The sequence below is a fragment of the Lampris incognitus genome, chromosome 7 (assembly GCF_029633865.1).
Source record: "Lampris incognitus isolate fLamInc1 chromosome 7, fLamInc1.hap2, whole genome shotgun sequence".
Classification (NCBI taxonomy): Eukaryota; Metazoa; Chordata; class Actinopteri; order Lampriformes; family Lampridae; genus Lampris; species Lampris incognitus.
This window is the reverse complement of record NC_079217.1, coordinates 18,272,326-18,286,004: the sequence shown is the minus strand read 5'-3', so window position 1 is coordinate 18,286,004 and position 13,679 is coordinate 18,272,326. Positions and strand designations below refer to the sequence as shown.

At 45.3% G+C, this 13,679-nt stretch overlaps 1 protein-coding gene across 1 annotated transcript; it reads right to left on the bottom strand.

Moving 5' to 3' along the window:
- Nucleotides 1-1,059: 1,059 nt before the first annotated feature.
- Nucleotides 1,060-2,088, bottom strand: LOC130115184 (trace amine-associated receptor 13c-like). Its single transcript, XM_056282803.1, has one exon. It carries the CDS (start codon nucleotides 2,086-2,088, stop codon nucleotides 1,060-1,062), a length of 1,029 nt encoding a protein of 342 aa, XP_056138778.1.
- Between the last annotated feature and the right edge of the window lie 11,591 nt (nucleotides 2,089-13,679).

Here is a 13,679-nt window from a genome sequence, read left to right as displayed (position 1 = left end):
CATACTGACCCCACAATACATAACAGTTGCTATGTCGGGTTTATAAGGAACAAAGAAAAGCATATCTTAAACATTAAAGAAGTATGAGTCAGACTCAGTTACCTTAAAAGTAGTTAAGACACAATACAGAAAGCTAAGGACAGAGATGTAAGATATTCTATATCCATGATAACAGTGTTTTTATGTATGCGGTGTCCAGTTATATTTGAATTTATCCATTTGTATAGTATAAAGATGGTAGAATTGTCATGTGGAATGTAAACAGTGAAAGTGCTGTTAAAATGAAAACAATGCTGTGCTTAAATAGAGCCACAATTAAGGGATCCCAGTATATGTTACTTAAACAGAGCCGGTGGCACCACATGTATGCACACACACACACACACACACACACACACACACACACACACACACACACACGAGAAACTGAGAGGATCGTTTCATGAAGTTGAAAATAAACAATATCTTCTCATTGTTAGTGTGAAAATGCATATCATTGACTGATTTTATAGAATCTTTCTACAAACAAGATCTCTCTCTCTTTTTTTTTTAACTTTATTTTCCGATTTTCAAGTTTTTGGAACACGTGTACAAGACACACGGAAAAAAAATCATGTAGAACACCGCCCCTCCCCCAAGGCTCAAGAAAAAGGGACTTCTTATTCCAATTCCACATAATAACTGTGTTTTTGAAGACAATATAAAGTTGTACACATATATCTGTATAAATATTGTGGTTACAACCAGGTAAAAAAAGTACATTCAATAAAAGGGAAAACCTCCAATAAAGTCTATGAAAGGACTCCAGGTCAAAGTTAGGTTTTTGCGGGTTTTACATATTTCATATCGGAGCTTTTCTAAAGGTAGAGAGGACAGCACCTCCCTTATCCGCTGCAAAAATGATGGAGCTTTATTCAACTTCCAGTGAAAAAGAGTAAGTCTGCGAGCTAGCAATGAAACAAATGCATCTGCCTACAAAGTTGTGACAAGATCTCCTTTTTAACAATGAACTCATTTAGTGATGATAAAAAGAAGAAAAAAAATCCTGTCATGATTAGGTCAGTTCACAAATAAGTTCATGGTTGACGAACGGCTGTTGAATATTTTCAGAGTGACAATAAGGTGAAAGCATTTTCTGAACCAGGGATAAAACAGGGCATAAATGACGGGGTTCAAGGTTGAATTGAAGTAACCCAACCATACAAATACCTCAAAGAGGGCGGCAGGTGTGCCGAAGCCCGTGTGGGCGTCAATGATAGAGTTTAGGAAAAAAGGCGTCCAACAGAAAATGAACGCCCCCACCACTACAGCCAGGGTTTTAGCTGCCTTCTGCTCAGAGCGTTTTAATAGTCCACCTCGCCCCCTATTATTTGAAGTCACACCGTGGCTGATATCTTCTATTTTTCTCACATGTTCTTGAGCCACAAGAAAGATTTTAGAGTACAAGCCTGCCATTACAGCGCAAGGAACAAAAAAGGCTATTATCGTATCTAGGGTTCCCCAAAGTGTGTTAAAAAGCAGGTTGCAACGGCCGAGGCAGGATATTGACGCCAGGTAGTCCTCCAACCCAGCCACATTGGTCTTTGAATACAATAGTCCAAAAGAGTAAAGAGCAGCCAGTGCCCAGCTGGTAAACACCATAATCCAAGCCACTGGTAAGGTGATGTTGCTGGTGTAATGCAGAGGGTTGCACACTGCTTCATGTCGGTCTATGGCAATGCAAATCAGATGGAAGATGGAGACAGATGTGAGGAACACATCAAAACTGGAATGGAGCAGGCAGAAGTCATCCCCGTAGAACCAGCAGCCCTCGACTGCTCGAATGATGCTAAAGGGCAAGACAGCAATACCCAGGAGAAGGTCTGCCAGAGCCAAAGACAAAATCAATATGTTGGTGGGGCTGTGAAGCTGCTTGAAGTGAGCTATAGACACGATGACAGCAAAGTTTCCTACAATGGTGAACAGCATGCCCAAAGCGAACACCAAATACAAGGCAAATTGTGCTCTGACACTGAATCTTTCCCTGACACAAGAGGCGTTGGAGTCTGGGTAGCAGAGCTGCTCGAGAGAGAGAATATCAGCCGTCATTACCACAAAGTGATTTGCAACCAACCAACCAGAGCCGAGGATTAAGGACTGAAACAGAAAGCGAATGGGGCAGAGATCCAGAAATCTTCGTCTTATCACACAAGACAAAGCGTGTACATGTATTTAGACCCTACATGACGTTCCTCACACTGTGCCAGCCAATCACAGACCTTCAGCTATGTAAACGTCCAAAGCCTCACATCCATAGAAACACAACTTCATGTCTTTGTTTTGCCCAATCAAACAAGTAATAAGATGCCGTTGTTTTGACAGAGGAGTGAATTCTGTTTGTCATGTAGCAACTGATGACTTAATAACTAATTAACGTCAACAACATTGATAGTTTCAACATTAATTACAATAATAATGATAATAATCACTAAAAAATGTTTGACTTTACTAAAAGGTTGATTGAGAATAAGTTGGCAAAGGCTGATTTACATGTCAAGCTTACAAATTAAGATACTACCATGCTCCAAGACTAAAAATGACAAAGCACAGCACCTAGCAAAGCCTTGCAAAATATTTCACAGCAAGCTAGACATTTTTTTTCTTTCAATTTTTGCAAAATGTGAGAGAGGTTTTTTCTGCAATAAATGACACAGACAGAAAGTCCTGAAACAGATTCGGGAAACAGAGTCACCTTTCATCATGTTTTAGTGATGTTAAAAGTCCTATGTGTAATATTTCAGATTTCCTAAAGCATAAATATGACTAATAAACATCAGCAGCAGTTGCTGAATGGTATGGGATTGAGACAAAGTAAACAGATCATGCCCACCTGACCTCCCAGCAGTTTGCAGGCCCCGCTGACTTTGTTTTGTTGTTATTTGACATCCAGACTCTAAAAAGTTGTAGTTGCAGTTCTAAGCAAACTATGCAGTAATTACGGCAAATGATATTTTTTGAGGACGACCAAAAATGCAGGCTGTTGGTAAATGTGCTGTGGATCTGCTACTTTAGTATTTGATTCGATCTTGTTTAATTTATTTTTTTAGCTGATTTTCCGACTATAAACAAATAAGTCTGAATTTCAGGTGGGCAAAGGTAACAAACAAATATGTTTTATCAAATACATTTTGAATAAGATATCTACTGAATCTCAAGTAGCATGTCGTTAAACAGTAACAAAACTCAAGGCCATTTCAGTGAGTTTGCTGACATCTGATGATGATGATGATGACAGGTGTCTGAAACATGCCAGGCTGATCTTCAAACCAGCATTCCTCCCTATCAAAGATGTGCACATCCTCATCTTTGAAAGAGTGGCCACTGGCCTGGAGATGGGTGTAGACTGTAGAGGCCTGACGTGTTAGCTCTTCTGTGTCATGCCATCCCCTAGGCCAGCGTCTGTTTAGCTTCCCCACTGTACAATTCACAGCAATCATCCTGGCACTTAATAGCGTACACTATATTGCTCTGTTTGTGCCAGGTGAGCCGATTCTTGGGGTGGACCAATTTCTGGCGCAGTGTTTTGTCTTGACTTGTCTTTAGTCATTTTAGTTTTACTCTGTTCTCATACTGTCAAAATGAAGCAGTAGTGCACAATAAATCCATCATTCATTGACTACAGCGTGTTGAAGGAGTTATCGGTTGTCTAATTAAGGAAGGGACTCTTTGCCGAGGGTAGAACACGACCGAATATGGTCCAGTTTGATTTGGGCCGCATTTCTACAAATCCTTTCAACCTTTCAGTCCTTAAAGGTTGAGCTAAGGAGAAATCAACCAACTTCAATGAGAAAACAGTTGTTGATAAGAATTAGTAAAACACTTGAGGCTGGGAAAGCAAAGCAAACAACAGACCTCTCACTGCTTCTTTTCAATTAATCGATTATTCTAAGTAACAGAACAAACCGCTGGACCCTCAAATTGCACTACTTTGGAGGTCATATGTAAAATTGCATGCTGACCGTGTTGTTAGAAAGAATGATTCTCAATTCTTAATCAATATTTCTAAGTTTTTCCACAATTTTGTTAATTGCTGTATATCAGTATACATTGACATTTGATGCTTATATTGACGAGATGAGTTGATTAAAAGCTCCAGTGGTCCTGTCTTTTAATATGTAGATTTCATCTACCTGCAAAAGGCTCAGTGTTGCTGCAAAGGATTCAGCTGGAAATAATTTATAGGTTCACCGCTTCCAGTGTGGGAAGATGGCAGCGCGAACTCATGTTTGCGGCAGCCCTCACCCATGGCCGGATTAACACACCAGGGGGCCCTGGGGCACGCACATCCATTGCCCCCCCCCGGCCCTTCAGCTTGGGGCCCCCGCATCAAGAGACTTTGTAGCTTGGGGCCCCCGCATCAACATAGACTGTAGCATGGGGCCCCCAGACCCAATAGAGAACAAACATCCCTTGTAGGGTATGATTGGAGATCCCTACCATGCGCAAACACAATACTCCAGACCTTTTGGGGCCCCTCATGGTCCGGGGCCCCGGGGCACTCGCCCGGCATACCCGGTTCGTAATCCAGCCTTGCCCTCACCCAGTACCAACTATGCAGTGTCTTTGTTACATCTACGTCTGCATCTAAGTTTGTGTCATCGTGTGAAGTTTTTATTTTGATCGTCCATTTTTAAAAAAAATTTAATGGCTGGGAGAGCTGGCGTTGGATCGGCTGAGAGAGCTTGGTCTGCTGCATCCTGTGGGCCCAGGGACCACGGCCCTGCCCGGAGCTGTGACCAAGAGGAAACACCGAGGCGGTCTGGCGGTGGCCTCGTCTAGCATCAACTGTGTAGGGTTTTTGTTTGTGTCTGCGTTTGTGTCGTGGAGTGCGGGGCAGGTATGTCAAAGGCGTCTGGCTGGGAGAGCTAGCATTAGATCAGCTGAGGGAGCCTGGTCTGCTGCGTCTGGTGGGCCCAAGGACCATGGCCCTGCCCGGAGCTGTGCCCAAAGAGGAAACACCGAGGGTGTTCTGACAGGACATGGAAGCGGGAGAGGCTAAGCTAACTGCTAGCCCATGCAGACCGGACTGTGTTGCACTGAGTGGACTGTGTTGTTAACTGTTTGTGTTTTTTTTTGCTTTGTTCTCTTTGTTTTTGTATGTTTTTGGTGATGTCGTTTTTGGGAAATTTTGGATGTGTTTTTGTCTTTTGTGTTGCACTGTTGTGGGCTGGAAGAAACAAAATTTCGTTTCTTTGTGTACGCAAGTACATGTAAGAAATTACAATAAATTACTCCCGATTCCTGATCCCTTAAGTTACATCACATTATCACCACTCATATTAATCACTTATTAAACAAAAGGTTATGGAGTTATCAAGTTGAGTATTTAATTCAAATGTGGTATTGAATAAAAGAATAAACAAGACATCAGACAGCAAGATATGAAGTTGCAGACATTTAATTTTGGTTTGCTGTCCAAACTAATAACTGATCCAACACAAATAGCAATTAGCGATGTGAATGATGTCTTTCTTTTGTCTTGGGTTCCTCTGCACTGGTGTCCTGCTACAAAACAAGGCAATGCAAAGCTCTCATGTCCTGTTGTTCACACCTGGAAGACCTGGGAGCTCATTACAACTACATGTACTTTGTCAGTTTCTTAACATGGGAGCTCATTACTTTCTTATGCTCCAGGGAATGGCTTCAGCTGCAAACTTTGGTGGCTAAACTTTGTACACAGCCATTACCAAAGCAAAAAAAAAAATCTGAATTATATTCGCAGAAAACACAATGATACTGATCACAGCAAATTATTTTGGATAATATATTGCATCATCTCTTTGTGAAAGAACATTATATTGAATGTTGATGACCACAGTACTATTACAAAAATGTCAAATTAACCAGAAGGCAACTATAATTACAGGTTAGTCAAGCCAGCCAAACCTTTCTTTCCTATGTGATGGTGAGCTAACAGAACTTTGCCATGCAGCAGAGACGTTGAAAATAGAAAATTACTTTCGCGTGTACGAAAACTACGGGTTCGCGTCCCGGCTGCGGCAGTTCCTGTGTCTGCCCCCTGAATTCGCTGCAATATTATCATTTAAGACTTCATCATGATAGTGTAGCGAATTCGGGGGGGCAGTCCGAGAACCGCCACAGCTGGGACGCGAACCCATGTATCTCACTCCGCAAGCGAGAACGTTAGCCAGTCGACTAAAGGGTCCGTGCTGTCAGTCAAGGACCAACGTGTCTACCTATCCATGCATGTTACACTACCCCCCTCCTTCGGGGAAGCGTGCCATCATATCAGCTCCTTCACGCCTCTGGGCGCACGCGCTTCCGATGGCCTCACGGTCTCACTATCCCACTTCTGACACCAATGTAGCGAATTCGGCGGGGCAGACCGAGAAACGCCACAGCTGCGACGCGAACCCGTATTTTCCACTCCGCAAGCGACAACGCTAACCAGTCGACTAAAGGATCCGACCCGTCAGTCAAGGACCAACGTGTCTACTTATCCATGCACGTTACAATAGTTTAACATGTCCCATCTGGCAAAGACAAGACTGCTCGCACAGCAGTGTAGCTATCAAGTGTAGAAAGGGGTCAAGCAGGAGTAAAAAAGAGCACTCTGCTGTTGTCTACATCAGCTGGATCTGGTGTATGTAATGTCCGTAGACGCCTTGTCTTACTGACATAAGAATAATTCAAGAACGAGCCGACTTCGTAGGTTCTTAACTGTGTAGCTTTTACTAGCGTTCATCCGACATACAACCTTCATAACATGCGCTTCTCACTTCCTGTATACGTCACACGCACTGCACGTACACCCGTGAGTAGGTCAAGTTAAACACGTGACCTTTCATTCATTACATCTCCCCCTCTAAGATTATTTTCTAAACATTTCTCTGAACATTTACTGCCAACAATTTTAACCTGTATATCACCCCCCTTTTCACAAAAAAATAAAAAATCTCCCACAGTACACAAGTCCATACGCCTCACAAATCCAGCCGGATTGCAGGCTTGCTCACCCTGCCAGAGCGAGTAACATATGGTGTGGAAGTTGGCATTTCTGCTGCTCGGGACTCATCCGTGTTTCCACTCTCCCCTGGAGTGACATGGTCAGGATCCCTGCTGACAAAGGTGAGTGTTTTAGGTATGGCCAACAGGTGGCGCCTGTTCCTTCTGTAATGTTCACCTTGAGCTGTCTCCACTATGTAGGATCTGGGAGTGGAGCTCTGACTGTGAACAACTGCTGGCATTGTCCATGTTTTCTGTCCATCAGGTTTGGTGAGTACTGCGTCACCCGAGTTCAGTGGGCGCAGTGTCCGCACGCCGTTCCTGCGGTTGTAGTAGAAAGCCTGCCTCGATTTGGCTGCGGCGTCAGCGGTTTTGATCAGTTCCTCTTTAGGCCAGGCCGGTTTCAGGTTATGCTGCAATGTGGGTAAGGTGGTTCTGAGTCTCCTACCCATGAGCAATTCCGCTGGACTGGCTCCAGTGGAAGAAGAGGGTGTAGCTCTGTATGTCAACAGGGCGAGGAGAGGGTCTTCCTGCCTTAATATGCTTTTGGCTATCTGAACAGCCCTCTCTGCCTGTCCATTACTCTGGGGGTAGTGTGGGCTTGAAGTCACATGGATGAAATCATAATCCTCACTGAACCTCCTCATCTCTTCTGAAACTAGCTGTGGCCCATTATCACTAACTACAATTTCAGGGATACCAAAACGTGCAAATGTAGCCTTCAGCCTAGCTACAACCTGACTGCTAGTAGTTGTTGGTAGATTTAGAATCTCCAAAAACCTGGAATAATAGTCAGACACTATCAAGTAGTTTTGCTTTTTGTACTCACACAGGTCTATGCCAACTTTCTGCCATGGTCTGGATGGGAGCTCACTTGACATTAAAGGCTCTTTTCTCTGTGTGTTCTTGTGTTCTCTGCAGAATTGACATTGCTGTATCTTTGTTGTAATGTGCTCTGTCATTTTGGGCCACCACACTGACTGGCTAGCTCTCTCTCTGCACTTAACTATCCCCTGGTGCCCGTCGTGTATTCTGTCTAAGATCACCTCCCTTATCTCTGTGGGAATGACGATACGACTGCCTCTGATGACTAAACCATCTACCTCAGATAACTCCCCTCTCACCTGATAAAAGTCTCTGACTGTCTCCGGCACTTTATCGACATACTCAGGCCAGCCGTGTCTGATGAAGCCCAACACTGTCTGGAGCTGCAGATCCCCATCCGTGCTCTGTTTTATCTCCTGCATCCTTTGAGGTGTGGCAGGCACCTGGCACACGATGGCATCAATGTGCGCTGCAACATCATCATGAGAAGCACCATCTCCGTAGCACTGCTCTGGGCCTCTGGAGAGTGCATCAGCCACAGCTAAAGTTTTGCCTGGTGCGTATTCAGCCACTGCATTGAAACGCATCAGCCTCATTAACAGTCTCTGGCACCTAATGGGCACATTATCCAAGTCTTTGCTGTTCATGAGAGGCACTAGTGGTTTATGATCGGTGACAAGTCTGAAATTGTCAAGCCCAAACAAGTACTTCTCGAACCTTTCACATGCCCAGACGCTGGCTAAGCACTCTTTCTCGATCTGTGCGTACCTTGTCTCTGCGTCACTCAGCCGTCGGGAGCAGTAGGCCACGGGCTTCCAGTGTTCCCCGTGCTGCTGGAGCAGAACGCCTCCCAGCCCGTAGCTGCTGGCATCTGCTGACACCACCGTAGCCTTAGTGACGTCATAAAAGGTGAGTACCGGGGCGGTGGCGAGTGCTGCTTTAAGGTCTTGGAATGCTGTGTTCTGTGCAGGTCCCCACAGCCACTCTGTCGTTGCTTTAAGCAGTCCATAAAGCGGCTGACCTACAGTGGACAGCTCTGGGACGTATTTTGCCAAATAGTTCACCATCCCGAGGAACCTCTTGAGTTCCGTCACGTTCTGGGGCTGAGGAAAGTTCTCTATTCCGGCCACTTTGTCCGGGTCAGGTCTGATGCCTGCCTCGTTGATGATATGACCAAGGAAGCGGACTTGTTTCTGTTTGAACTTGCATTTCGCTTGGTTCAGTTTGAGACCTGCTGTTTCAATGACCCCCAGCGCCTCTGCTAGGCGCCGGTCATGGATTTCCTCAGTCTCTCCATGTATAAGGATGTCATCCATGTACACCTCTGTGCCCTCTAGCCCGGTCAGAGTTTCCGCCATCTTTCTCTGGAAAAGATGGGGAGCACTCGTTATACCAAATGGAAGGCGGCAGAAAGCATACCTCCCAAATGGGGTGATGAAAGTGGTGAGCCCCCTGCTGTCTTCATGCAAGGGGATCTGGTAAAACCGACTTGCTGCATCCAACGTTGTGAAGAACTTTGACCCTGCGAGCCTTGGCATTATTTCCTCCATAGTGGGCAGCACGTATTTCTCACGTTTCACCGCTCGATTCAGCCTCCTGAGGTCAGCGCAGCAGCGAACCTCTTTCTTGTTCGGTTTCAGCACCGGCACCATAGCGGCGCACCATTCTGTGGGCTGAGTCACTTTTTCAATAATGCCCTCATTTTCCATGCGCTGCAGTTCTTTCTTAACCAGTGGTACAAGTGGCAGCGGTATCCGTCTGGCTGTATGCACCGCGTATGGCTGGGCACCCTCCACCAGAGCTATTTTCACTGGGTCTGTTTTCAGCAGTCCACTTGAACCGAAAACTCCACTGACCTCATTCATCCGCTTCACTAGACCCATCTCCACTGCCTCTGGACGACTCAGCAGACAGCTGCCTCTCCCCTTGATCACATACACTGGAAAGGAGTATTGTTTCTCCTTGTATTTGGTTGTGGCTTGAAACTGTCCTATGCAGCTGATGTTTCCACCTGGGCTTATGAAGCATGTGTCAGGAGGTCCCAGTTTTATGTTTGGCTTCAGCTTTTTAAATGTCCCTTGGTTGATAACAGTAGCGTCAGCCCCCGTGTCAATTTTAAAGGTTATTGGTACATCACTTATTGTTAAACTAACAGTCCAATCTTCCTGACTGCTCTCTTTGCCAACTTCTCCCAGAAAGTACAGCTGTTTAACCTCTTCAGTGACTTCTCTCACCGCTTTAGAGTGACATACACGCTCCCAATGTCCCTTTTTATGACACTTGTTGCACTTACTGTTCGTTGCCGGACACTTCCGCTCATCGGTGTGCTGCGTCTTGCCGCACCTCCCGCATTCATCTACTTTGTTGGTTGCCGGACTGCCGCCACCATGACGCTGTCCGCCCTTTTTGTTTTGGCGTCCGTCCCGCTGTCGGACAACATTGACGTTAGCCAGCAGGGCCTCTGGTTGGTTAGCTTGGAGGCTGAGCTGCTTTGTTATTGCCTCCGCCTGGCGCACTTGTTCAATGACTTTCACCAGAGTAAGGTCCGCTGTGAGCTGGAACTGACGGGAGAGCACCTTATCTTTTATGCCCACTACCAGACGATCTCTGATATGTTCATCCCTCTTGTCCCCAAACTCACAGTGTTCAGACAGCTCATACAATGTCCGGATGTACATCTCCGCTGTCTCTCCTGGCTGCTGGCTACGTTGATAGAAGCACGCCCTCGCATGTATGATGTTACGGCGGGGAATAAAGTAGCCGTCGAACCTTTTCAGTACGATATCATAGTCCACTTTATCACCCTCCGCCGCGAAGTCAAACGAGCTGAATATCTTTTCAGCCTCGCTGCCCATTGCATAAATCAGCGAACTCACTTGAATCTCCTCGTCGTCTTTATCCAGCTTTGTCGCGAGCCTGAAGCGCGAAAACCGTTGTCTCCACTCCGGCCATTCAACGGGGCAGTCAAACTTGAATTCACTCGGCGGATTAAACTTCGGCATGACCGCTCGTGTTCCGATACACAGACTATTCTGACACCATGTAATGTCCGTAGACGCCTTGTCTTACTGACATAAGAATAATTCAAGAACGAGCCGACTTCGTAGGTTCTTAACTGTGTAGCTTTTACTAGCGTTCATCCGACATACAACCTTCATAACTTGCGCTTCTCACTTCCTGTATACGTCACACGCACTGCACGTACACCCGTGAGTAGGTCAAGTTAAACACGTGACCTTTCATTCATTACAGTGTATACAACAGCAACAACAAAAAACCCACTGAAATGCCCAGCATCTTATAGGTCGGCGTCTGGGTGACGTGGCGGTCTATTCCGTTGCTTCCCAACGCAGAAATCGACGGTTCGAATCTCCGTGTTACCTGCGGCTTGGTCGGGCGTCCCCACAAGACACAATTGGCCGTGTCTGCGGGTGGGTATGTTTCCTGGTCGTACCCCTGGCTATCGAGGGACTTCACCCCAACTTCTCTTATAGAACTTGCTTCAGGGCAAATACAGACGTTACAATGAGACGATTTTAAAGAACTTTTGAAAATAATCACGTAAACTGTTTGTAACTTTTGGTACTTTTAATTTGAGATAGCTATACCTATGTATGGTGACTTTTATTTTGAAGAATGTTTTCCTTGCCGTCCGACTAGCGGAAGTTCACATTGGCCCAACGATGAAAGCGAGGGAAAGCATGTGCATGTGAGGTCACAATATGAAAAGGATCGTAGTGTTCACTCCATAACTCGAGAATTAGCCGAAATGTTTAAAATTACTGAGCAACAATTGATCCGAAACTATTGATACGCAGTTTAAAACGTTTGAGACCAGAAGACTGTTAGAGATAAGCAAGTTGCAGTTTCTGGCAAGTTGCTAGCTGTTCCAAGATGTGTCTCAGAGATGGCGTTCTAAGATTTTCCTAGCCCCTTGATAAGCGGAGCGAGGTACGTCATGTTTTACGTTAAGTAGAGCCTACTATTGCTCATGTGTTTTCCTTTATGGTAAATTCCTCTAAATGTATATTATTTTGTGAAGCTATGAAGTAGTTAGCCTAACTGTGTTGTGACTGTCATTCTATTGTAACGTGTATGGATAAGAATACACGCTGGCCACTGGCTGGCGGGTCTGACCCTTTAGTCTAGCGGTTAGTGATGTCTCCTGCGGTGCGGGCGATACGGGTTCGCTTCCCGGCCGCGGCAGTTCTTGTGGTTGCGTTGTCCCCGAATTCGCTACATTGGTGTCAGAAGTGGGATGGGGCGACCGTAAGGCCATCGGAAGCGTATGCGCCCTGAGACGTGAAGGAGCTGATATGCTTAAGCGCGGGGACGCGCTTCCTGAAGGAAGGAGGTAGTGTAAAGTGTATGGGTAAGAAGACATGCTGGCTCGCGGGTTTGACCCTTTAGTCTAGCGGTTAGCGATGTCTCCTGCGGTGCGGGCGATACGGGTTCGCTTCCCGGCCGCGGCAGTTCCTGTGGTTGCGTTGTCCCCCGAATTCGCTACACTATTCTTTATAGTTTTCACGGTGCTCGACAAGAATGCACCTGTGTGGTGTTTGAAGCAAGAAAAGCACCCGTTGAGACTCTCCACGTTTCGTCTTTATTAAAAACATCGAGGGCAGCTACACTGTTAAAAGAGCATGGTGCTTTATGTCACCTCTTCAGAAAGACACAAACTAACTGAAGTGCCGAACAAATACAGGAATTAAGTCATCATATCAATTTGAAACACACCTTTTTCAGATTAGAGTTGACTAAAGTGACAGTGACATTAAGTAGATGATTTAATATGTCCAGTATTACACACAAATGTCAATTTTGTGATCCTTGATTTTGGATAGAGCAGATGCATATCACAATTAGCCATAGATAGGAATAAGGTGGTTGATTGGCCTTGATTTGTTGTTTATGGGAAGTTGACCAAGCAGATCCAGTTTGATTTGGGCTGTGACCTTTCAGTCTCTAAAGCTTCAGCTAAGGAGAAATCAACCAAAGTCAATGAAATGAAATGGATTGTCACTGCTTCTTTTCAATTTATTGAATATTCTAATAACAGAACAAACGACTGGACCCAGGCGGCACGGTGGCGCAGCGGTTATTAGGTCCCCTCACAGCAAGTAGGTCATGGGTTCAAGGCCTGGGGTAGTCCAACCTTGAGGGGTTGTCCTGGGTTGTCCTCTGAGTGGAGTTTGTATGTTCTCCCCGTGTCTGTGTGGGTTCCCGCCGGGGGCTCTGGTTTCCTCCCACAGTCCAAAGACATGTAGGTCAGGTGAATTGGCTATGCTAAATTGTGTATGTATGTGTGCGTGCGTGCGTGTGCGTGCTATGATGGCCTGTCCGGGGTGTCTCCTCACCTGCCACCCAGTGACTGCTGAAATGGGCTCCAGCATCCCTGAGAGAAGGATAAGCGATTAAGATAATGAATGACTGGACCCTCATATTTTGCTATTTTGAAGGTCATATGGGAAATTGCATGCTGAGCCTGATGTTAGAAAGAATCAATAGTCTCAATTCTTAACAATCAATATTTCTTAAGTTTTTTTCCCCCACAATTTTGTTAACTGCAGTATTTCAGTATACATTGAAGTTCGATGCTCACATTGACTAGGTGAGTTGATCGAAAGCGCCAGCAGTCCTGTTTAAATATTTAGATTTCATCTGCTTACGAAAGGCTCAGCGTTGTTGCAGAAGATTCAGCTTGCGATGTTGGAAATCATTAACAGCTTTACCTTAAGTTGCATCACATTATTAGTTATCACTCAAAGTAAAAAAAAAAAAAGTTTATTACCCACGTGAGCACCAACATAAAGGGTAAAGTGCAAGTACTCCCCTGCTGTCTACATCAG